Source organism: Rhinoderma darwinii, chromosome 4, assembly GCF_050947455.1.
Source record: "Rhinoderma darwinii isolate aRhiDar2 chromosome 4, aRhiDar2.hap1, whole genome shotgun sequence".
Classification (NCBI taxonomy): domain Eukaryota; kingdom Metazoa; phylum Chordata; class Amphibia; order Anura; family Rhinodermatidae; genus Rhinoderma; species Rhinoderma darwinii.
In genome coordinates, this window is record NC_134690.1 from 36,909,464 (window position 1) to 36,935,386 (window position 25,923).

The window sequence follows — 25,923 nt, forward strand, 5'->3', positions numbered from 1 at the left end:
GCCACCCAGCCCCCTGTAGGCGATGCCACACAGCCACCTGTAGGCGATGCCACACAGTCACCTGTAGGCGATGCCACCCTGCCCTCTGCAGGCGATGCCACACAGCCCCCTGCAGGCGATGCCACACAGCCCCTTGCAGGCGATGCCACCCTGCCCCCTGTAGGTGATGCCACCCTGCCCCCTGTAGGTGATGCCACACAGCCCACTTTAGGCGATGCCACCCAGCCCCCTGCAGGCGATGCCACCCTGCCTCCTGTAGGCGATGCCACCCTGCCCCCTGTAGGCGATGACACCCAGCCCCCTGTAGGCGATGCCACCCAGCCCCCTGTAGGGGATGCCACCCAGCCCCCTGTAGGTGATGCCACCCAGCCCCCTGTAGGTGGTGCCACCAGGCCCCCTGTAGGGGGTGCCACCAAGCCCCCTGTAGGTGATGCCACCAAGTCCCATGTAGGTGATGCCACACAGCCCCCTGTAGGTTGCACCCATCCCCCCCTTCCAGGAGAAGTCACTGACTTCAATGTCCATATATGGACAGTGGAGTCACTGACTTCTCCTGGAGAGGAATTCCCTGCCACAGGTCGGGAATTTTGCTTCAGAAGTGAGTGACGTCACTGTCCATATATGGACAGTGTAGTCACTCACTTCTCCTGTAGCGGAATCCCCGGCCATAGAGTCGGGGATTCCGCTGCAGAAGTGAGTGACATCGCTGTGTCCATATATGGACAGTGTAGTCACTCACTTCTCCTGTAGCGGAATCCCTGGCCATAGAGTCGGGGATTCCGCTGCAGAAGTGAGTGACATCGCTGTGTCCATATATGGACAGTGTAGTCACTCACTTCTCCTGTAGCGGAATCCCCGGCCATAAAGTCGGGGATTCAGCTGCAGAAGTGAGTGACATCGCTGTGTCCATATATGGACAGTGTAGTTACTTACTTCTCCTGTAGCGGCATCCCCGGCCATAGAGTCGGGGATTCCGTTGCAGAATTGAGTGACATCGCTGTGTCCATATATGGACAGTGTAGTCACTTACTTCTCCTGTAGCGGCATCCCCGACCATAGAGTCGGGGGATTCCGCTGCAGAAGTGAGTGACTTCGCTGTGTCCATATATGGACAGTGTAGTCACGCACTTCTCCTGTAGCGGAATCCCCAATCCCCGGTCGGGGATTGGGGATTTCGACTCCTACAGGGTGCAAAAAAAGACCCTCCTCCTCCTCCTCACATGCACACTGCACTGTGAGGAGGAGGAGAGAGAGTGCGCGAGCGACGGTAGACCCGGCCATCACTCAGGACATATTCCGGTGATGGCCGTGTATTACCCGGCCCCATAGACTTCTATGGGAGCCGGGCGGCCGGGTACCCGGCCGAAAATAGGGCATGCCCCATCTTTTGACGGCCGGTTTTGCCGGCCGTCAAAAAATTGGTCGTGTAAATAGCCCCATTAGGGTTCTATTGTTCCTAATGCAGCCGGGTGCCGGCCGATTTATGAACGGCCGGCACCCGGCCGGGAAACCCTGTCGTGTGAATTCCGCCTAACTAAATAATACCTCCATACAGTGACTGAATAATACCACCATAGAGTGACTGAATAATACCACCATTCAGTGACTGAATAATACCACCATACAGTGACTGAATAATACCACCATACAGTGACTAAATAATACCTCCTCCATACAGTGACTAAATAATACCTCCATACAGTGACTGAATAATACCACCATACACTGACTGAATAATACCACCATACAGTGACTGAATAATAGCTCCAAACAGTAAATGAATAATAACTCCATACAGTAACTGAATAATACCACCATACAGTGACTGTATAGTAGCTCCATACAGTCAATGAATAATACCTCCATACAGCCAATGAATAATACCTCCATACAGTATTTGAATAATACCTCCATACAGTGACTGAATACCACCATTCACTGACTGAATAATACCACCATACAGTGACTAAATAATACCACCATACAGTGACTGAATAATACCACCATACAGTGACTGAATAATACCACCATACAGTGACTGAATAATACCACCATACAGTGACTGAATAATACCACCATACAGTGACTGAATAATACCACCGTACAGTGACTAAATAATACCACCATAGAGTGACTTAATAATACCACCATGCAGTGACTGAATAATACCACCATGTAGTGACTGAATAATACCACCATGCTGGATCTATTGCACTAAGAATACCAGTGGTGCCCTGCAGACGCCATTGACTTTTAATGGGTCAGGTGGGCTCCGCCGAAGTGTCCGTCATTTTGACAGGAAAAATATAATCCTTTTTGTTGTACAGACTTACATTTCCTCAATGGTAATCCAAAAAGGATAATCTCCAAATTCTGATGGCCTGGAAGAGAAAATACAAATCCAGTTAGAATAACAAAACTGAAACCTACCAAAAAAATCATCTATCATATTTGGCAAGGATGTGGTGTCCGAGGCACAGTTAGCTCTGCCCACAGCCCGACCTGCAAGAAGCCTGTGAGGAAAGAGATGTGAGTGCTCAGTCTGTCTGTTGTTTGTGCCTCCATTTGTCTGTGAGTCTGAGTGTTTGTGTGTGTATAAATTCCAGTATGTGGGTATGTGTGTGTGTGTGTGTGTGTGTGTGTGTGTGTGTGTGTGTGTGTCTAAGTGCCTATATGTGTATCTGTATAGTGGCGTAGCTATAGAGATGGCATCGGGCGCAGCTGCGACCGGGCCTCCAAGCCTGTGGAGCCCGCAGGGCCCCGTTGCCACCCAGTGCTGACCGCTCTTCCAACTGTATTTGCGTCCTCAGGACGCAAATACAGTTCAGTGCAATGCTGGAGTCCTGCTCCAGTATTCACTGTGCCGCGAGCGGCTCGGCGCAGGCAGGCGCGATGTAGTGAGTCACTCACAGCACAGACCGGAGGAGAAGGATTCTCCACCCATCGTGGGAATGGGGATAGGTAAGTTATTATGTTTTTTTCTATTAGGTATGTACATATGGGGGCATTATACTTGGTATGGGAGGGGGGCTCATATGGTAGCTGCTGAGGGGGCATCATACTATATGGGGGGCATTATACTGTATGGAACAGCTATGGGGGGCATTATACTGTATGGAACAGCTATGGGGGGCATTATAATCTATGGGGCAGCTATATGGGGCATTATACTGTATAGGACAGCTGAGGGGGCATTATACTGTATGGGGGGCATTATACTGTATGGGACTTCTAAGGGGGAATTATAATGTATGGGGGGCATTATACTGTATAGGACAGCTAAAGGTGGCATTTTACTGTATGTGGGCATTATTTTGTATGTGGCAGCTATAGAGGGCATTATACTGTATGGGGAGCATTATACTGTGTGGGGCAGCTATAGGATGCATTATACTGTATGGGGGCATTGTACTGTATAGGACAGCTAAGGGGGGCATTATACTGTGTGGGGCATTATACTATATAGGACAGCTAAGGGGGGCATTATACTGTATGGGGGCATTATACTGTATAGGACAGCTAAGGGGGCATTATACTGTATGTGGCAGCTATGGAGGGCATTCTACTGTATGGGGAGCATTATACTAAATGGGGCAGCTATAGGGGGCATTATACTGTATGGGGGCATTATACTGTATGTGGCAGTAATGTAGGGCCTAATACTGTATGGGGGCATTATACTGTATAGGACAGCTAAGGGGGGAATTATACTGTATGGGGCATTATATTGTATGGGACAGCTATGGGGGGCATTATACTGTACTGTGCAGATATAGGGGGCATTATACTGTATAGGGCATTATACTGTATGTGGCAGCTATGTAGGGCACTATAGTGTATGGGGGAATTATACTGAATGGGGCAGCTATAGGGGGCATTATACCGTATGGGGGCAATATACTGTACGGAGCAGCTATAGGGGGCATTATACTGTATGGGGGCATTATACTGTATGTGGCAGCAATGGAGGGCATTATACTGTATGGGGGCATTATACTGTATAGAACAGCTAAGGGGGCATTTTACTATATGGAGGGCATTATACTGTATGGGATAGCTATTGGGGGCATTATACTGTATGGGGCAGCTATAAGGGGGCTTAAAATACTGTATGGGGGCAATATACTGTATGTGGCAGCTATGGTGGGCATTATACTGTATGGGGGCACTATACTGTATGGGGGCATTATACTGTATGGGACAGCTATGGGGGCTTTATACTGTATGTGGCAGCAATGGGGGGCATGATACTGTATGGGACAGCTATGGGGCATTATACTATATTGGACATTATAGTGCATGGGGCAGCTATGGGTGTCATTATACTGTATGGGGGCATTATACTGTATGTGGCGGCAATAGGGGGCTTTATACTGTATGGGGCATTATATTGTATGGAGTGCATTATACTCTATGGGGGGCATTATATTGTATGGGGCAGCTATGGGTCGCAATATACTGTGGGGGCAGCCATGGGGGGGGCATGATACTGTGGAGGCAGCTATGGGGAGCATTATACTGTGTGGTGGCATCTATGGGGCATTACACTGTGTGGGCAGCTATGGGGGCATTATGCTGTGTGTGGGCAGTTATGGGGGCATTATACCGTGTGGGGACAGCTATGGGGCATTATACTGTGGGGTCAGCTATGGGAGGGATTATACTGTGGAGGCATTCATGGGGTCTGTCGTGCAAGGCGGCTGGGTAAGGTGTGCGCAGGGGTCTGGTGCTGTTAGGAAGGAGTAGGGGGTCCAAGCTGAATTTTTGCTCCAGGGCCCTTTAGCTACGCCCCTGTATCTGTAAGTGTATATATTTCTGTGTGTGCATCTACTACATTATCTGTGTTCAGAGTTATGACTGTGTGTTATCTGTGGTGTTACATAGGACTGCAGGTGATATCTACTACATTATCTGTACTCAGAGAGTTATCACTGTGTGTTATCTGTGGTGTTACATAGGACTGCAGGTGACATCTACTACATTATCTGTAATCAGAGAGTTATCACTGTGTGTTATCTGTGGTGTTACATAGGACTGCAGGTGACATCTACTACATTATCTGTACTAAGAGTTATCACAGTGTGTTATCTGTGGTGTTACATAGGACTGCATGTAACATCTACATTATCTGTACTCAGTTATCACTGGGTGTAGAGCTGGTTGATTTTTCCCAAAAAATAAAATCTAGATTTTTGTCAATCATTTTTGATTTGATTCAAGATTTTCTTATTTTTAGGAGTAATTAAGGAATTACTGTGCATGCAATTCCCATATCTCAAAAAAAATACCAGGACACAATTCTTTACATTAGAGTTATCCAATAATATATATTGATTATCAGGATTGTCCCTCAGCTGCTACGTGTGATCATGCTCACTTATAAAAGGCACAATGCTGATAATCATCATATATATATATATTTGGCTCAGAGAATAAGAAGAGCAACTATGAGTGCAGAGGAACGCCAGGAACAATGAGAAACCACTTCCCAAAACAAGGCGTTAAGAAGGCAAAACCCTGAAGTAAGATGACCCTGTAATGAAGAACGTCGTTCTCAAAGAGCACAATTATAAATACTTATCATTCCTTTTACTAGCAAACCCGTGTAACGAGCTTTCTATACTAGTATAATATGTCTCTCCTAGATAAACACACTTAAATAGTGGAATCTATATATATATATATTCCCATAGATGATACCGTATTATCGTCCTTTATGTAGACATATTAGCACTCACCCCGGGATTACTCATATATCATCTACATGGAAGATTCCTATATCCAACACTAGAGAAATAGGCTCATTATTCAATAAGATAATTACCAGAAATACACCTCCGTCTCCTCAACTTTCTTCCTCCAACTGTTTAAGAAATAAAAAAAAATACCAATATTACACATAATTGTTCTTGAAAGGAATATAAAATATACTATTGTTCTCTGTTATAATATACGAAACAGTCGATACAAGGAGGAGGAGTTTCTCATAGCAACCAATCAGATTGCAGCTTTTATATATGGTATATTTTCCCTGGGCTTTGATTGCCTGATGGGAAAACGTGAGTGGTGATGTCAAAAGGGATCCTACATAAAAACAGGGTTGTGTCTAGAACATTTTTTCATAAAGCCTCCACACCCCAGGAGGCAAAAGCATTTTTCATTACTATCAATGCCTACTGCTTTCTGTGACTGAATAATACCCCCATACAGTGAATACCACCATACACTAACTGAATAATACCCCCACATCACCATACAGGTATGTCATTACGGTTTGATTCGTGGAGCCCCAAACTTTAAAACTACCACCAATCGAGGGACATCGGCTCTATCAAGTACAGCCGTCCTTATCAGGAACGTTGCATATGGTTTACTGTTTACTCAGGCACAGGGGCTCGTCCATATGATCTACTGTGCCTGGTACTACAGCTCAAGGCATCTCCTTCCTGTAAGGCATAGCCATACTCATATGTACAGGGCCGTTTCTGTGCAGATTAGACCCCGGTCAGACCCACACAGATCAAACATTCTAAGAATAGGCCATCGAATGTTAAATTCCAGGTAGTGAAGGGGTAACTTCCTTTGTGGTCTAGGGTATTAACCCCTTTGCGCAGCACAACGTAATAGCACGTCGTGGGGCTGAAGGTGATGTATCGAGGGGGCTCACGCGCTGAGCCCACTCCATATGCTGTGGGTATCAGCTGTGTATTACAGTTGACACCCAGTACTAACGGCCAGGAACAGCGATCGCAATGTTCCTGGCCGTGTAAACCGTCAAATGCTGCGGTAAAAAAAAAAGTTTAAAGAGAGGGAGCGGCCCCGTCCGAGACCTCGTCTTCCTCCCACAACGCGATCGTAGGGTGCTGATGGTTGTAATGGCAGCCCAGGGCCCTAATAAAGGCCCCGAGGTCTGCTTTCACTCTGCCTCTGTTAAAGGGAATGTGACGCTAGAAAAAGATGTTGTTTTTTTTTAGTTAAACAATTAGTGTATAGGTGATTAAACATTGTTCTAATTTTTTTAATTTTTTTCACGAGTCAGGAAATATTATACATTTAATTCTAATTTATAATATTTCCCAGTGCTGGTCACTAGATGGAGCAATTCCCAAAATTGCAGCATTGCATGTGGTAAAGCAACCACATTGCTTTATGCTGCAAAATTTGAGAAAACTCACTCGCTCTAGTGAGCTGTCAGAATCCACCCTCCTTTATCCTGGCTAGTGCCGGGAGAAACGAGGGGATTGAACGGTCAAACCTCCTACACTGTGTGTCGCCATTTTTTGAGCTAACACACAGTGTAGTAGGTTTACATACACTAGTAAACACACAGTAAAACACTTACATACACAGCATTATACTGTGTGGGGCAGCTATGAGATGCATTATACTGTATGGGGGCATTGTACTGTATAGGACAGCTAAGGGGGGCATTATACTGTGTGGGGCATTATACTGTATAGGACAGCTAAGGGGGGCATTATACTGTATGGGGGCATTATACTGTATAGGACAGCTAAGGGGGGCATTATACTGTATGTTGGCAGCTATGGGGGCTTTATACTGTATGTGGCAGCAATGGGGGGCATGATACTGTATGGGACAGCTATGGGGCATTATACTATATTGGACATTATAGTGCATGGGGCAGCTATGGGTGTCATTATACTGTATGGTGGCATTATACTGTATGTGGCGGCAATAGGGGGCATTATACTGTATGGGGCATTATATTGTATGGAGTGCATTATACTCTATGGGGGCATTATATTTTATGGGGCAGCTATGGGTCGCAATATACTGTGGGGCAGCCATGGGGGTATAATACTGTGGAGGCAGCTATGGGGGGCATTATACTGAGTGGTGGCATCTATGGGGCATTACACTGTGTGGGCAGCTATGGGGCAATTATGCTGTGTGTGGGCAGTTATGGGGGCATTATACCATGTAGGGGCAGTTATGGGGCATTATACTGTGGGGTCAGCTATGGGAGGCATTATACTGTGGAGGCATTCATGGGGTCTGTCGTGCAAGGCGGCTGGGTAAGGTGTGCATGCAGTAATTGAATAATACCACCATATAGTAACTGAATAATACCACCATACACTGACTGAATAATACCTCCATACAGTGACTATATAATACTACCATGCAGTAACTGAATAATACCACCATACACTGACTGAATAATACCTCCATACAGTGACTAAATAATACCACCATACAGTGACTAAATAATACCACCATACAGTGACTGAATAATACCACCATACAGTAACTGAATAATAACACCATACACTGACTGAATAATAGCTGCAGACACTGACAGAATAATACCACCATACACTAAGGCCTCATTCACACGACAGGGTCCGAGTGTCGGCCGGGAAAATCGGCCGTTTTTGGACGATTTTCCCGGCCGGTTTGCATCCGGTTTGCATCCGTTCCGGGCCGAGTTGCCGTTTTTACCGGCCGATTTGGACCCGATTTGCATCAGTTTTTTTCCCTGTCCGTTTTAAAATCGGATGAATTTAATTTCAATTTTTTGCCACACACAGCCCTTTGTAGATAATGCCACAGCCCCCCTGGTAGGTAATGCCACCCAGCCCCCTGTAGGTAATGCCACACAGCCCCCTGTTGGTGATGCCACACAGCCCCCTGTTGGTGATGCCACACAGCCCTCTGTAGGTCATGCCACACAGCCCCCTGTAGGTGATGCCACACAGCCCCCTGTAGGTAATGCCACCAAGTCCCCTGTAGGTGATGCCACCAAGTCCCCTGTAGGTGATGCCACCAAGTCCCCTGTAGGTGATGCCATCCAGCCCCCTGTAGGTGATGCCACCCAGCCACCTGTAGGCGATACCACACAGCCACCTGTAGGGGATGCCACACAGCCACCTGTAGGGGATGCCACACAGCCCCCTGCAGGCGATGCCACACAGCCCCCTGCAGGCGATGCCACACAGCCCCTTGCAGGCGATGCCACCCTGCCCCCTGTAGGCGATGCCACCCTGTCCCCTGTAGGTGATGCCACCCAGCCCCCTGCAGGCGATGCCACCCTGCCTCCTGTAGGCGATGCCACCCTGCCCCCTGTAGGCGATGCCACCCAGCCCCCTGTAGGCGATGCCACCCAGCCCCCTGTAGGCGATGCCACCCAGCCCCCTGTAGGTGGCGCCACCCAGCCCCCTGTAGGTGATGCCACCAAGCCCCCTGTAGGTGATGCCACCAAGTCCCCTGTAGGTGATGCCACACAGCCCATGTAGGTTGCACCCATCCCCCCCTTCCAGGAGAAGTCACTAACTTCAATGTCCATATATGGACAGTGGAGTCACTGACTTCTCCTGGAGAGGAATTCCCTGCCACAGGTCGGGAATTCCGCTTCAGAAGTGAGTGACGTCACTGTCCATATATGGACAGTGTAGTCACTCACTTCTCCTGTAGCGGAATCCCCGGCCATAGAGTCGGGGATTCCGCTGCAGAAGTGAGTGACATCGCTGTGTCCATATATGGACAGTGTAGTCACTCACTTCTCCTGTAGCGGAATCCCCGGCCATAGAGTCGGGGATTCAGCTGCAGAAGTGAGTGACATTGTTGTGTCCATATATGGACAGTGTAGTCACTCACTTCTCCTGTAGTGGAATCCCCGGCCATAGAGTCGGGGATTCAGCTGCAGAAGTGAGTGACATCGCTGTGTCCATATATGGACAGTGTAGTCACTTACTTCTCCTGTAGCGGCATCCCCGGCCATAGAGTCGGGGATTCCGCTGCAGAAGTGAGTGACATCGCTGTGTCCATATATGGACAGTGTAGTCACTTACTTCTCCTGTAGCGGCATCCCCGGCCATAGAGTCGGGGATTCCGCTGCAGAAGTGAGTGACATCGCTGTGTCCATATATGGACAGTGTAGTCACGCACTTCTCCTGTAGCGGAATCCCCAATCCCCGGTCGGGGATTGGGGATTTTGACTCCTACAGGGAGCAAAAAAAGACCCTCCTCCTCCTCACATGCACTCTGCACTGTGAGGAGGAGGAGAGAGAGTGCGCGAGCGACGGTAGACTCGGCCATCACTCAGGACATATTCCGGTGATGGCCGTGTATTACCTGGCCCCATAGACTTTTATGGGAGCCGGGCGGCCGGGTACCCGGCCGAAAATAGGGAATGTCCCATTTTTTGACGGCCGGTTTTCCCGGCCGTCAAAAAATTGGTCGTGTAAATAGCCCCATTAGGGTTCTATTGTTCCTAATGCAGCCGGGTGCCGGCCGATTTATGAACGGCCGGCACCCGGCCAGGAAACCCTGTCGTGTGAATTCCGCCTAACTGAATAATACGTCCATACAGTGACTGAATAATACCTCCATAGAGTGACTGAATAATACCACCATTCAGTGACTGAATAATACCACCATACAGTGACTGAATAATACCACCATACAGTGACTAAATAATACCTCCATACAGTGACTAAATAATACCTCCATACAGTGACTGAATAATACCACCATACACTGACTGAATAATACCACCATACAGTGACTGAATAATAGCTCCAAACAGTAAATGAATAATAACTCCATACAGTAACTGAATAATACCACCATACAGTGACTGTATAGTAGCTCCATACAGTCAGTGAATAATACCTCCATACAGCCAATGAATAATACCTCCATACAGTATTTGAATAATACCTCCATACAGTGACTGAATACCACCATTCACTGACTGAATAATACCACCATACAGTGACTAAATAATACCACCATACAGTTACTGAATAATACCACCATACAGTGACTGAATAATACCACCATACAGTGACTGAATAATACCACCGTACAGTGACTAAATAATACCACCATAGAGTGACTTAATAATACCACCATGCAGTGACTGAATAATACCACCATGTAGTGACTGAATAATACCACCATGCTGGATCTATTGCACTAAGAATACCAGTGGTGCCCTGCAGACGCCATTGACTTTTAATGGGTCAGCTGGGCTCCGCCGAAGTGTCCGTCATTTTGACAGGAAAAATATAATCCTTTTTGTTCTACAGACTTACGGTATTCCCTCAATGGTAATCCAAAAAGGATAATCTCCAAATTCTGATGGCCTGGAAGAGAAAATACAAATCCAGTTAGAATAACAAAACTGAAACCTACCAAAAAAATCATCTATCATATTTGGCAAGGATGTGGTATCCTAGGCACAGTTAGCTCTGCCCACAGCCCGACCTGCAAGAAGCCTGTGAGGAAAGAGATGTGAGTGCTCAGTCTGTCTGTTGTTTGTGCCTCCATTTGTCTGTGAGTCTGAGTGTTTGTGTGTGTATAAATTCCAGTATGTGGGTATGTGTGTCTTTGTTTGTGTGAGTGTGTGTGTGTGTGTGTGTGTGTCTGAGTGCCTATATATGTATCTGTATAGTGGCGTAGCTATAGATATCGCATCGGTCGCAGCTGCGACCGGGCCCCCAAGCCTGTGGAGCCCGCAGGGCCCCGTTGCCACCCAGTGCTGACCGCTCTTCCAACTGTATTTGCGAACTCAGGACGCAAATACAGTTCAGTGCAATGCTGGAGTCCTGCTCCAGTATTCACTGTGCCGCGAGCGGCTCGGCGCAGGCAGGCGCGATGTAGTGAGTCACTCACAGCACAGACCGGAGGAGAAGGATTCTCCACCCATCGTGGGAATGGGGATAGGGAAGTAATTTTGTTTTTTTTCTATTAGGTATATACATATGGGGGCATTATACTGGGTATGGGAGGGGGGCTCATATTGTAGCTGCTGAGGGGGCATCATACTATATGGGGGGCATTATACTGTATGGAACAGCTATGGGGGCATTATAATCTATGGGGCAGCTATATGGGGCATTATACTGTATGGGGGCATTATACGGTATAGGACAGCTGAGGGGGCATTATACTGTATGGGGGGCATTATACTGTATGGGACTTCTAAGGGGGCATTATAATGTATGGGGGGCATTATACTGTATAGGACAGCTAAAGGTGACATTTTACTGTATGTGGGCATTATTTTGTATGCGGCAGCTATAGAGGGCATTATACTGTATGGGGAGCATTATACTGTGTGGGGCAGCTATAGGATGCATTATACTGTATGGGGGCATTGTACTGTATAGGACAGCTAAGGGGGGCATTATACTGTGTGGGGCATTATACTGTATAGGATAGCTAAGGGGGGCATTATACTGTATGGGGGCATTATACCTTATAGGACAGCTAAGGGGGGCATTATACTGTATGTGGCAGCTATGGAGGGCATTCTACTGTATGGGGAGCATTATACTGTATGGGGCAGCTATAGGGGGCATTATACTGTATGGGGGCATTATACTGTATGTGGCAGTAATTGAGGGCATAATACTGTATGGGGGCATTATACTGTATAGGACAGCTAAGGGGGGAATTATACTGTATGGGGCATTATATTGTATGGGACAGCTATGGGGGCATTATACTGTACTGTGCATATATAGGGGGCATTACACTGTATAGGGCATTATACTGTATGTGGCAGCTATGTAGGGCACTATAGTGTATGGGGGAATTATACTGAATGGGGCAGCTATAGGGGGCATTATACCGTATGAGGGCAATATACTGTACGGAGCAGCTATAGGGGGCATTATACTGTATGGGGGCATTATACTGTATGTGGCAGAAATGGAGGGCATTATACTGTATGGGGGCATTATACTGTATAGTACAGCTAAGGAGGCATTTTACTATATGGAGGGCATTATACTGTATTGGATAGCTATTGGGGGCATTATACTGTATGGGGCAGCTATAAGGGGGCTTAAAATACTGTATGGGGGCAATATACTGTATGTGGCAGCTATGGTGGGCATTATACTGTATGGGGGCACTATACTGTATGGGGGCATTATACTGTATGGGACAGCTTTGGGGGCTTTATACTGTATGTGGCAGCAATGGGGGGCATGATACTGTATGGGACAGCTATGGGGCATTATACTATATTGGACATTATAGTGCATGGGGCAGCTATGGGTGTCATTATACTGTATGGGGGCATTATACTGTATGTGGCGGCAATAGGGGGCTTTATACTGTATAGGGCATTATATTGTATGGAGTGCATTATACTCTATGGGGGGGCATTACATTGTATGGGGCAGCTATGGGTCGCAATACTGTATAGGACAGCTAAGGGGGGCATTATACTGTATGTGGCAGCTATGGGGCATTACACTGTGTGGGCAGCTATGGGGGCATTATGCTGTGTGTGGGCAGTTATGGGGGCATTATACCGTGTGGGGACAGCTATGGGGCATTATACTGTGGGGTCAGCTATGGGAGGCATTATACTGTGGAGGCATTCATGGGGTCTGTCGTGCAAGGCGGCTGGGTAAGGTGTGCGCAGGGGTCTGGTGCTGTTAGGAAGGAGTAGGGGGTCCAAGCTGAATTTTTGCTCCAGGGCCCTTTAGCTACGCCCCTGTATCTGTAAGTGTATATATTTCTGTGTGTGCATCTACTACATTATCTGTGTTCAGAGTTATGACTGTGTGTTATCTGTGGTGTTACATAGGACTGCAGGTGATATCTACTACATTATCTGTACTCAGAGAGTTATCACTGTGTGTTATCTGTGGTGTTACATAGGACTGCAGGTGATATCTACTACATTATCTGTAATCAGAGAGTTATCACTGTGTGTTATCTGTGGTGTTACATAGGACTGCAGGTGACATCTACTACATTATCTGTACTAAGAGTTATCACAGTGTGTTATCTGTGGTGTTACATAGGACTGCAGGTGACACTACTACATTATCTGTACTCAGAAAGTTATCACTGTGTTATCTGTGGTGTTACATAGGACTGCATATAACATCTACATTATCTGTATTTTTGTCAATCATTTTTGATTTGATTCAAGATTTTCTTATTTTTAGGAGTAATTAAGGAATTACTGTGCATGCAATTCCCATATCCCCAAAAAAATACCAGGACACAATTCTTTACATTAGAGTTATCCAATAATATATATTGATTATCAGGATTGTCCCTCAGCTGCTACGTGTGATCATGCTCACTTATAAAAGGCACAATGCTGATAATCATCATATATATATATATTTGGCTCAGAGAATAAGAAGAGCAACTATGAGTGCAGAGGAACGCCAGGAACAACGAGAAACCACTTCCCAAAACAAGGCGTTAAGAAGGCAAAACCCTGAAGTAAGACGACCCTGTAATGAAGAACGTCGTTCTCAAAGAGCACAATTATAAATACTTATCATTCCTTTTACTAGCAAACCCGTGTAACGAGCTTTCTATACTAGTATAATATGTCTCTCCTAGATAAACACACTTAAATAATGGAATCTATATATATATATATTCCCATAGATGATACCGTATTATCCTCCTTTATGTAGACATATTAGCACTCACCCCGGGATTACTCATATATCATCTACATGGAAGATTCCTATATCCAACACTAGAGAAATAGGCTCATTATTCAATAAGATAATTACCAGAAATACACCTCCGTCTCCTCAACTTTCTTCCTCCAACTGTTTAAGAAATAAAAAAAAATACCAATATTACACATAATTGTTCTTGAAAGGAATATAAAATATACTATTGTTCTCTGTTATAATATACGAAACAGTCGATACAAGGAGGAGGAGTTTCTCATAGCAACCAATCAGATTGCAGCTTTTATATATGGTATATTTTCCTTGGGCTTTGATTGCCTGATGGGAAAACGTGAGTGGTGATGTCAAAAGGGATCCTACATAAAAACAGGGTTGTGTCTAGAACATTTTTTCATAAAGCCTCCACACCCCAGGAGGCAAAAGCATTTTTCATTACTATCAATGCCTACTGCTTTCTGTGACTGAATAATACCCCCATACAGTGAATACCACCATACACTAACTGAATAATACCCCCACATCACCATACAGTTATGTCATTACAGTTTGATTCGTGGAGCCCCAAACTTTAAAACTACCACCAATCGAGGGACATCGGCTCTATCAAGTACAGCCGTCCTTATCAGGAACGTTGCATATGGTTTACTGTTTACTCAGGCACAGGGGCTCGTCCATATGATCTACTGTGCCTGGTACTACAGCTCAAGGCATCTCCTTCCTGTAAGGCATAGCCATACTCATATGTACAGGGCCGTTTCTGTGCAGATTAGACCCCGGTCAGACCCACACAGATTAAATATTCTAAGAATAGGCCATCGAATGTTAAATTCCAGGTAGTGAAGGGGTAACTTCCTTTGTGGTCTAGGGTATTAACCCCTTTGCGCAGCACAACGTAATAGCACGTCGTGGGGCTGAAGGTGATGTATCGAGGGGGCTCACGCGCTGAGCCCACTCCATATGCTGTGGGTATCAGCTGTGTATTACAGTTGACACCCAGTACTAATGGCCAGGAACAGCGATCGCAATGTTCCTGGCCGTGTAAACCGTCAAATGCTGCGGTAAAAAAAAAAGTTTAAAGAGAGGGAGCGGCCCCGTCCGACACCTCGTCTTCCTCCCACAACGCGATCGTAGGGTGCTGATGGTTGTCATGGCAGCCCAGGGCCCTAATAAAGGCCCCCAGGTCTGCTTTCACTCTGCCTCTGTTAAAGGGAATGTGACGCTAGAAAAAAATGTTGTTTTTTTTTAGTTAAACAATTAGTGTATAGGTGATTAAACATTGTTCTAATTTTTTTAATTTTTTTCACGAGTCAGGAAATATTATAAATTAGATTCTAATTTATAATATTTCCCAGAGGTGGTCACTAGATGGAGCAATTCCCAAAATTGCAGCATTGCATGTGGTAAAGCAACCACATTGCTTTATGCTGCAAAATTTGAGAAAACTCACTCGCTCTAGTGAGCTCTCAGAATCCCCCCTCCTTTATCCTGGCTAGTGCCGGGAGAAACGAGGGGATTGAACGGTCAAACCTCCTACACTGTGTGTCGCCATTTTTTGAGCTAACACACAGTGTAGTAGGTTTACATACACTAGTAAACACACAGTAAAACACTTACATACACAGCATTATACTGTGTGGGGCAGCTATAGGATGCATTATACTGTATGGGGGCATTGTACTGTATAGGACAGCTAAGGGGGGCATTATACTGTGTGGGGCATTATACTGTATAGGACAGCTAAGGGGGCATTATACTGTATGGGGGCATTATACTGTATAGGACAGCTAAGGGGGGCATTATACTGTATGTGGCAGCTATGGGGGCTTTATACTGTATGTGGCAGCAATGGGGGGCATGATACTGTATGGGACAGCTATGGGGCATTATACTATATTGGACATTATAGTGCATGGGGCAGCTATGGGTGTCTCTATACTGTATGGTGGCATTATACTGTATGTGGCGGCAATAGGGGGCATTATACTGTATGGGGCATTATATTGTATGGAGTGCATTATACTCTATGGGGGCATTATATTGTATGGGGCAGCTAAGGGTCGCAATATACTGTGGGGGCAGCCATGGGGGGTATGATACTGTGGAGGCAGCTATGGGGAGCATTATACTGTGTGGTGGCATCTATGGGGCATTACACTGTGTGGGCAGCTATGGGGGCATTATGCTGTGTGTGGGCAACCCTGTCGTGTGAATTCCGCCTAACTGAATAATACCTCCATACAGTGACTGAATAATACCACCATAGAGTGACTGAATAATACCACCATTCAGTGACTGAATAATACCACCATACAGTGACTGAATAATACAGTGACTAAATAATACCTCCATACAGTGACTAAATAATACCTCCATACAGTGACTGAATAATACCTCCATACAGTGACTAAATAATACCTCCATACAGTGACTGAATAATACCACCATACAGTGACTGAATAATAGCTCCAAACAGTAAATGAATAATAACTCCATACAGTAACTGAATAATACCACCATACAGTGACTGTATAGTAGCTCCATACAGTCAATGAATAATACCTCCATACAGTATTTGAATAATACCTCCATACAGTGACTGAATACCACCATTCACTGACTGAATAATACCACCATACAGTGACTAAATAATACCACCATACAGTTACTGAATAATACCACCATACAGTGACTGAATAATACCACCATACAGTGACTGAATAATACCACCGTACAGTGACTAAATAATACCACCATAGAGTGACTTAATAATACCACCATGCAGTGACTGAATAATACCACCATACAGTGACTGAATAATACCACCATGCAGTGACTGAATAATACCACCATAGAGTGACTTAATAATACCACCATGTAGAGACTGAATAATACCACCATGTAGTGACTGAATAATACCACCATGCTGGATCTATTGCACTAAGAATACCAGTGGTGCCCTGCAGACGCCATTGACTTTTAATGTGTCAGCTGGGCTCCGCCGAAGTGTCCGTCATTTTGACAGGAAAAATATAATCCTTTTTGTTCTACAGACTTACGGTATTTCCTCATGGGTAATCCAAAAAGGATCATCTCCATATCCTGATGGCCTGGAAGAGAAAATACAAATCCAGTTAGAATAACAAAACTGAAACCTACCAAAAAAATCATCTATCATATTTGGCAAGGATGTGGTGTCCGAGGCACAGTTAGCTCTGCCCATAGCCCGACATGCAAGAAGCCTGTGAGGAAGGAGATGTGAGTGCTCAGTCTGTCTGTTGTTTGTGCCTCCATTTGTTTGTGAGTCTGAGTGTTTGTGTGTGTATAAATTCCTGTATGTGGGTGTGTGTCTTTGTGTGTGTGTGTGTGTGTGTGTGTGTGTGTGTGTGTGTGTGTGTGTGTATAAATTCCAGTATGTGGGTATGTGTGTGTGTGTGTGTGTGTGTGTGTGTGCCTAAGTGCCTATATATGTATCTGTATAGTGGCGTAGCTATAGAGATCGCATCGGTCGCAGCTGCGACCGGGCCCCCAAGCCTGTGGAGCCCGCAGGGCCCCGTTGCCACCCAGTGCTGACCGCTCTTCCAACTGTATTTGCGTCCTCAGGACGCAAATACAGTTCAGTGCAATGCTGGAGTCCTGCTCCAGTATTCACTGTGCCGCGAGCGGCTCGGCGCAGGCAGGCACGATGTAGTGAGTCACTCACAGCACAGACCGGAGGAGAAGGATTCTCCACCCATCGTGGGAATGGGGATAGGTAAGTAATTATGTTATTATTTTTCTATTAGGTATGTACATATGGGGGCATTATACTGGGTATGAGAGGGGGGCTCATATGGTAGCTGCTGAGGGGGCATCATACTATATGGGGGGCATTATACTGTATGGAACAGCTGTGGGGGCATTATAATCTATGGGGCAGCTATATGGGGCATTATACTGTATGGGGGCATTATACTGTATAGGACAGCTGAGGGTGCATTATACTGTATGGGGGGCATTATACTGTATGGGACTTCTAAGGGGGCATTATAATGTATAGGGAGCATTATACTGTATAGGACAGCTAAAGGTGGCATTTTACTGTATGTGGGCATTATTTTGTATGTGGCAGCTATAGAGGGCATTATACTGTATGGGGAGCATTATACTGTGTGGGGCAGCTATAGGATGCATTATACTGTATGGGGGCATTGTACTGTATAGGACAGCTAAGGGGGGCATTATACTGTATGGGGGCATTATACTGTATAGGACAGCTAAGGGGGGCATTATACTGTATGTGACAGCTATGGAGGGCATTTTACTGTATAGGGAGCATTATACTGTATGGGGCAGCTATAGGGGGCATTATACTGTATGGGGGCATTATATTGTATGTGGCAGTAATGGAGGGCATAATAATGTATGGGGGCATTATACTGTATAGGACAGCTAAGGGGGGAATTATACTGTATGGGGCATTATATTGTATGGGACAGCTATGGGGGGCATTATACTGTACTGTGCAGATATAGGGGGCATTATACTGTATAGGGCATTATACTGTATGTGGCAGCTATGTAGGGCACTATAGTGTATGGGGGAATTATACTGAATGGGGCAGCTATAGGGGGCATTATACCGTATGGGGGCAATATACTGTACGGAGCAGCTATAGGGGGCATTATACTGTATAGAGGCATTATACTGTATGTGGCAGCAATGGAGGGCATTATACTGTGTGGGGCATTATACTGTATAGGACAGCTAAGGGGGCATTTTACTATATGGAGGGCATTATACTGTATGGGATAGCTATTGGGGGCATTATACTGTATGGGGCAGCTAAAAGGGGGCTTAAAATACTGTATGGGGGCAATATACTGTATGTGGCAGCTATGGTGGGCATTATACTGTATGGGGGCATAATACTGTATTGGACAGCTATGGGGGCTTTATACTGTATGTGGCAGCAATGGGGGGCATGATACTGTATGGGACAGCTATGGGGCATTATACTATATTGGACATTATAGTGCATGGGGCAGCTATGGGTGTCATTATACTGTATGGGGGCATTATACTGTATGTGGCGGCAATAGGGGGCATTATACTGTATGGGGCATTATATTGTATTGAGTGCATTATATTTTATGGGGGCATTATATTGTATGGGACAGCTATGGGTCGCAATATACTGTGGGGGCAGCCATGGGGGGTATGATACTGTGGAGGCAGCTATGGGGGGCATTATACTGAGTGGTGGCATCTATGGGGCATTACACTGTGTGGGCAGCTATGGGGGCATTATGCTGTGTGTGGGCAGATATGGGGGCATTATACCGTGTAGGGGCAGCTATGGGGCATTATACTGTGGGGTCAGCTATGGGAGGCATTATACTGTGGAGGCATTCATGGGGTCTGTCGTGCAAGGCGGCTGGGTAAGGTGTGCATGCAGTAATTGAATAATACCACCATATAGTAACTGAATAATACCACAATACACTGACTGAATAATACCTCCATACAGTGACTATATAATACTACCATGCAGTAACTGAATAATACCACCATACACTGACTGAATAATACCTCCATACAGTGACTAAATAATACCACCATACAGTGACTAAATAATACCACCATACAGTCACTGAATAATACCACCATACAGTGACTGAATAATACCACCATACAGTAACTGAATAATACCACCATACACTGACTGAATAATACCTCCATACAGTGACTATATAATACTACCATGCAGTAACTGAATAATATCTCCATACAGTGACTGAATAATACCTCCATACAGTGACTAAATAATACCACCATACAGTGACTAAATAATACCACCATACAGTGACTGAATAATACCACCATACAGTAACTGAATAATACCACCATACACTGACTGAATAATACCTCCATACAGTGACTATATAATACTACCATGCAGTAACTGAATAATACCACCATTCACTGACTGAATAATACCTCCATACAGTGACTAAATAATACCACCATACAGTGACTAAATAATACCACCATACAGTGACTGAATAATACCACCATACAGTAACTGAGTAATACCACCATACACTGACTGAATAATAGCTGCAGACACTGACAGAATAATACCACCATACACTAAGGCCTCATTCACACGACAGGGTCCGAGTGTCGGCCGGGAAAATCGGCCGTTTTTGGCCGATTTTCCCGGCCGGTTTGGATCCGGTTTGCATCCGTTCCGGGCCGAGTTGCCGTTTTTACCGGCCGATTTGGACCCGATTTGCATCCGTTTTTTTCCCTGTCCGTTTTAAAATCGGATGAATTTCATTTAAATTTTTTGCCACACACAGCCCTTTGTAGATAATGCCACAGCCCCCCTGGTAGGTAATGCCACACAGCCCCCTGTTGGTGATGCCACACAGCCCCCTGTTGGTGATGCCACACAGCCCCCTGTTGGTGATGCCACACAGCCCACTGTGGTTGGTGATGCCACACAGCCCTCTGTAGGTGATGCCACACAGCCCCCTGTAGGTGATGCCACCAAGTCCCCTGTAGGTGATGACACCAAGTCCCATGTAGGTGATGCTACCAAGTCCCCTGTAGGTGATGCCACCCAGCCCCCTGTAGGTGATGCCACCCAGCCCCCTGTAGGTGATGCCACCCAGCCCCCTGTAGGTGATGCCACACAGCCACCTGTAGGCGATGCCACACAGCCACCTGTAGGCGATGCCACCCTGCCCCCTGTAGGCGATGCCACACAGCCCCCTGCAGGCGATGCCACACAGCCCCTTGCAGGCGAAGCCACCCTGCCCCCTGTAGGCGATGCCACCCTGCCCCCTGTAGGTGATGCCACCCAGCCCCCTGCAGGCGATGCCACCCAGCCCCCTGCAGGCGATGCCACCCTGTATCCTGTAGGCGATGCCACCCTGCCCCCTGTAGGCGATGCCACCCAGCCCCCTGTAGGCGATGCCACCCAGCCCCCTGTAGGTGATGCCACCCAGCCCCCTGTAGTTGATGCCACCCAGCCCCCTGTAGGTGGTGCCACCAAGCCCCCTGTAGGTGGTGCCACCAAGCCCCCTGTAGGTGATGCCACCAAGTCCCCTGTAGGTGATGCCACCAAGTCCCCTGTAGGTGATGCCACACAGCCCCCTGTAGGTTGCACCCATTCCCCCCTTCCAGGAGAAGTCACTGACTTCAATGTCCAAATATGGACAGTGGAGTCACTGACTTCTCCTGGAGAGGAATTCCCTGCCACCGGTCGGGAATTCCGCTTCAGAAGTGAGTGACGTCACTGTCCATATATGGACAGTGTAGTCACTCACTTCTCCTGTAGCGGAATCCCCGGCCATAGAGTCGGGGATTCCGCTGCAGAAGTGAGTGACATCGCTGTGTCCATATATGGACAGTGTAGTCACTCACTTCTCCTGTAGCGGAATCCCCGGCCATAGAGTCGGGGATTCCGCTGCAGAAGTGAGTGACATCGCTGTGTTCATATATGGACAGTGTAGTCACTCACTTCTCCTGTAGCGGAATCCCCGGCCATAGAGTCGGGGATTCCGCTGCAGAAGTGAGTGACATCGCTGTGTTCATATATGGACAGTGTAGTCACTCACTTCTCCTGTAGCGGAATCCCCGGCCATAGAGTCGGGGATTCAGCTGCAGAAGTGAGTGACATCGCTGTGTCCATATATGGACAGTGTAGTCACTTACTTCTCCTGTAGCGGCATCCCCGGCCATAGAGTCGTGGATTCCGCTGCAGAAGTGAGTGACATCGCTGTGTTCATATATGGACAGTGTAGTCACTCACTTCTCCTGTAGCGGAATCCCCGGCCATAGAGTCGGGGATTCAGCTGCAGAAGTGAGTGACATCGCTGTGTCCATATATGGACAGTGTAGTCACTTACTTCTCCTGTAGCAGCATCCCCGGCCATAGAGTCGGGGATTCCGCTGCAGAAGTGAGTGACTTCGCTGTGTCCATATATGGACAGTGTAGTCACGCACTTCTCCTGTAGCGGAATCCCCAATCCCCTCCCCTACAGGGAGCAAAAAAAGACCCTCCTCCTCCTCCTCACATGCACTCTGCACTGTGAGGAGGAGGAGAGAGAGTGCGCGAGCGACGGTAGACCCGGCCATCACTCAGGACATATTCCGGTGATGGCCGTGTATTACCCGGCCCCATAGACTTTTATGGGAGCCGGGCGGCCGGGTACCCGGCCGAAAATAGGGCTTGTCCCATTTTTTGACGGCTGGTTTTCCCGGCCGTCAAAAAATTGGTCGTGTGAATAGCCCCATTAGGGGTGTATTGTTCCTAATGCAGCCGGGTGCCGGCCGATTTATGAACGGCCGGCACCCGGCCGGGAAACCCTGTCGTGTGAATTCCGCCTAACTGAATAATACCTCCATACCGTGACTGAATAATACCACCATAGAGTGACTGAATAATACCACCATTCAGTGACTGAATAATACCACCATACAGTGACTGAATAATACAACCATACAGTGACTAAATAATACCTCCATACAGTGACTAAATAATACCTCCATACAGTGACTGAATAATACCACCATACACTGACTGAATAATACCACCATACAGTGACTGTATAGTAGCTCCATACAGTCAATGAATAATACCTCCATACAGTCAATGAATAATACCTCCATACAGTATTTGAATAATACCTCCATACAGTGACTGAATACCACCATTCACTGACTGAATAATACCACCATACAGTGACTAAATAATACCACCATACAGTGACTGAATAACACCACCATACAGTGACTGAATAATACCACCGTACAGTGACTAAATAATACCACCATAGAGTGACTTAATAATACCACCATGCAGTGACTGAATAATACCACCATGTAGTGACTGAATAATACCACCATGCTGGATCTATTGCACTAAGAATACCAGTGGTGCCCTGCAGACGCCATTGACTTTTAATGGGTCAGCTGGGCTCCGCCGAAGTGTCCGTCATTTTGACAGGAAAAATATAATCCTTTTTGTTCTACAGACTTACGGTATTTCCTCAATGGTAATCCAAAAAGGATCATCTCCATATTCTGATGGCCTGGAAGAGAAAATACAAATCCAGTTAGAATAACAAAACTGAAACCTACCAAAAAAATCATCTATCATATTTGGCAAGGATGTGGTGTCCGAGGCACAGTTAGCTCTGCCCACAGCCCGACCTGCAAGAAGCCTGTGAGGAAGGAGATGTGAGTGCTCAGTCTGTCTGTTGTTTGTGCCTCCATTTGTCTGTGAGTCTGAGTGTTTGTGTGTGTATAAATTCCAGTATGTGGGTATGTATGTCTTTGTGTGTGTGTGTGTGTGTGTGTGTGTGTGTGTGTGTGTGCGTGTGCGTGTGTGTGTCTAAGTGCCTATATATGTATCTGTATAGAGGCGTAGCTATAGAGATCGCATCGGTCGCAGCTGCGACCGGGCCCCAAAGCCTGTGGAGCCCGCAGGGCCCCGTTGCCACCCAGTGCTGACCGCTCTTCCAACTGTATTTGCGTCCTCAGGACGCAAATACAGTTCAGTGCAATGCTGGAGTCCTGCTCCAGTATTCACTGTGCCGCGAGCGGCTCGGCGCAGGCAGGCGCGATGTAGTGAGTCACTCACAGCACAGACCGGAGGAGAAGGATTCTCCACCCATCATGGGAATGGGGATAGGTAAATAATTATGTTTTTTTCTATTAGGTATGTACATATGGGGGCATTATACTGGGTATGAGAGGGGGGCTCATATGGTAGCTGCTGAGGGGGCATCATACTATATGGGGGGCATTATACTGTATGGAACAGCTATGGGGGGCATTATAATCTATGGGGCAGCTATATGGGGCATTATACTGTATAGGACAGCTGAGGGGGCATTATACTGCATGGGGGGCATTATACTGTATAGGACAGCTAAAGGTGGCATTTTACTGTATGTGGGCATTATTTTGTATGTGGCAGCTATAGAGGGCATTATACTGTATGGGGAGCATTATACTGTATAGGACAGCTAAGGGGGGCATTATACTGTATGGGGGCATTGTACTGTATAGGACAGCTAAGGGGGGCATTATACTGTGTGGGGCATTATACTGTATAGGACAGCTAAGGGGGGCATTATACTGTATGGGGGCATTATACTGTATAGGACAGCTAAGGGGGCAATATACTGTATGTGGCAGCTATGGAGGGCATTCTACTGTATGGGGAGCATTATACTGTATGGGGCAGCTATAGGGGGCATTATACTGTATGGGGGCATTATACTGTATGTGGCAGTAATGGAGGGCATAATACCTGTATGGGGGCATTATACTGTATAGGACAGCTAAGGGGGGCATTATACTGTATGGGGCATTATATTGTATGGGATAGCTATGGGGGGCATTATACTGTACTGTGCAGATATAGGGGCATTATACTGTATAGGGCATTATGCTGTATGTGGCAGCTATGTAGGGCACTATAGTGTATGGGGGAATTATACTGAATGGGGCAGCTATAGGGGGCATTATACCGTATGGGGGCAATATACTGTACGGAGCAGCTATAGGGGGCATTATACTGTATGGGGGCATTATACTGTATGTGGCAGAAATGGAGGGCATTATACTGTATGGGGGCATTATACTGTATAGGACAGCTAAGGGGGCATTTTACTATATGGAGGGCATTATACTGTATGGGATAGCTATTGGGGGCATTATACTGTATGGGGCAGCTATAAGGGGGCTTAAAATACTGTATGGGGGCAATATACTGTATGTGGCAGCTATGGTGGGCATTATACTGTATGGGGGCACTATACTGTATGGGGGCATTATACTGTATGGGACAGCTATGGGGGCTTTATACTGTATGTGGCAGCAATGGGGGGCATGATACTGTATGGGACAGCTATGGGGCATTATACTATATTGGACATTATAGTGCATGGGGCAGCTATGGGTGTCATTATACTGTATGGGGGCATTATACTGTATGTGGCGGCAATAGGGGGCATTATACTGTATAGGGCATTATATTGTATAGAGTGCAGTATACTCTATGGGGGGCATTATATTGTATGGGGCAGCTATGGGTCGCAATATACTGTGGGGGCAGCCATGGGGGGGGCATGATACTGTGGAGGCAGCTATGGGCAACATTATACTGTGTGGTGGCATCTATGGGGCATTACACTGTGTGGGCAGCTATGGGGGCATTATGCTGTGTGTGGGCAGTTATGGGGGCATTATACCGTGTGGGGACAGCTATGGGGCATTATACTGTGGGGTCAGCTATGGGAGGCATTATACTGTGGAGGCATTCATGGGGTCTGTCGTGCAAGGCGGCTGAGTAAGGAGTGCGCAGGGGTCTGGTGGTGTTGGGAAGGAGTAGGGGGTCCAAGCTGAATTTTTGCTCCAGGGCCCTTTAGCTACGCCCCTGTATCTGTAAGTGTATATATTTCTGTGTGTGCATCTACTACATTATCTGTGTTCA

At 46.5% G+C, this 25,923-nt stretch overlaps 1 protein-coding gene across 1 annotated transcript in view; it reads right to left on the minus strand.

Moving 5' to 3' along the window:
* Positions 1 to 2,329: 2,329 nt before the first annotated feature.
* The window catches only part of LOC142760401 (uncharacterized), a 77,851-nt gene continuing 54,257 nt past the window's right edge, over positions 2,330 to 25,923 (minus strand). The window contains exons 10-12 of the mRNA XM_075863588.1: positions 11,064 to 11,114; positions 5,825 to 5,863; positions 2,330 to 2,381 (exon numbers count right to left, since the gene is read on the minus strand). Of these exons, the coding sequence (XP_075719703.1) occupies positions 2,330 to 2,381; positions 5,825 to 5,863; positions 11,064 to 11,114 (142 nt within the window). The remainder of the gene's footprint in view (positions 2,382 to 5,824; positions 5,864 to 11,063; positions 11,115 to 25,923) is intronic.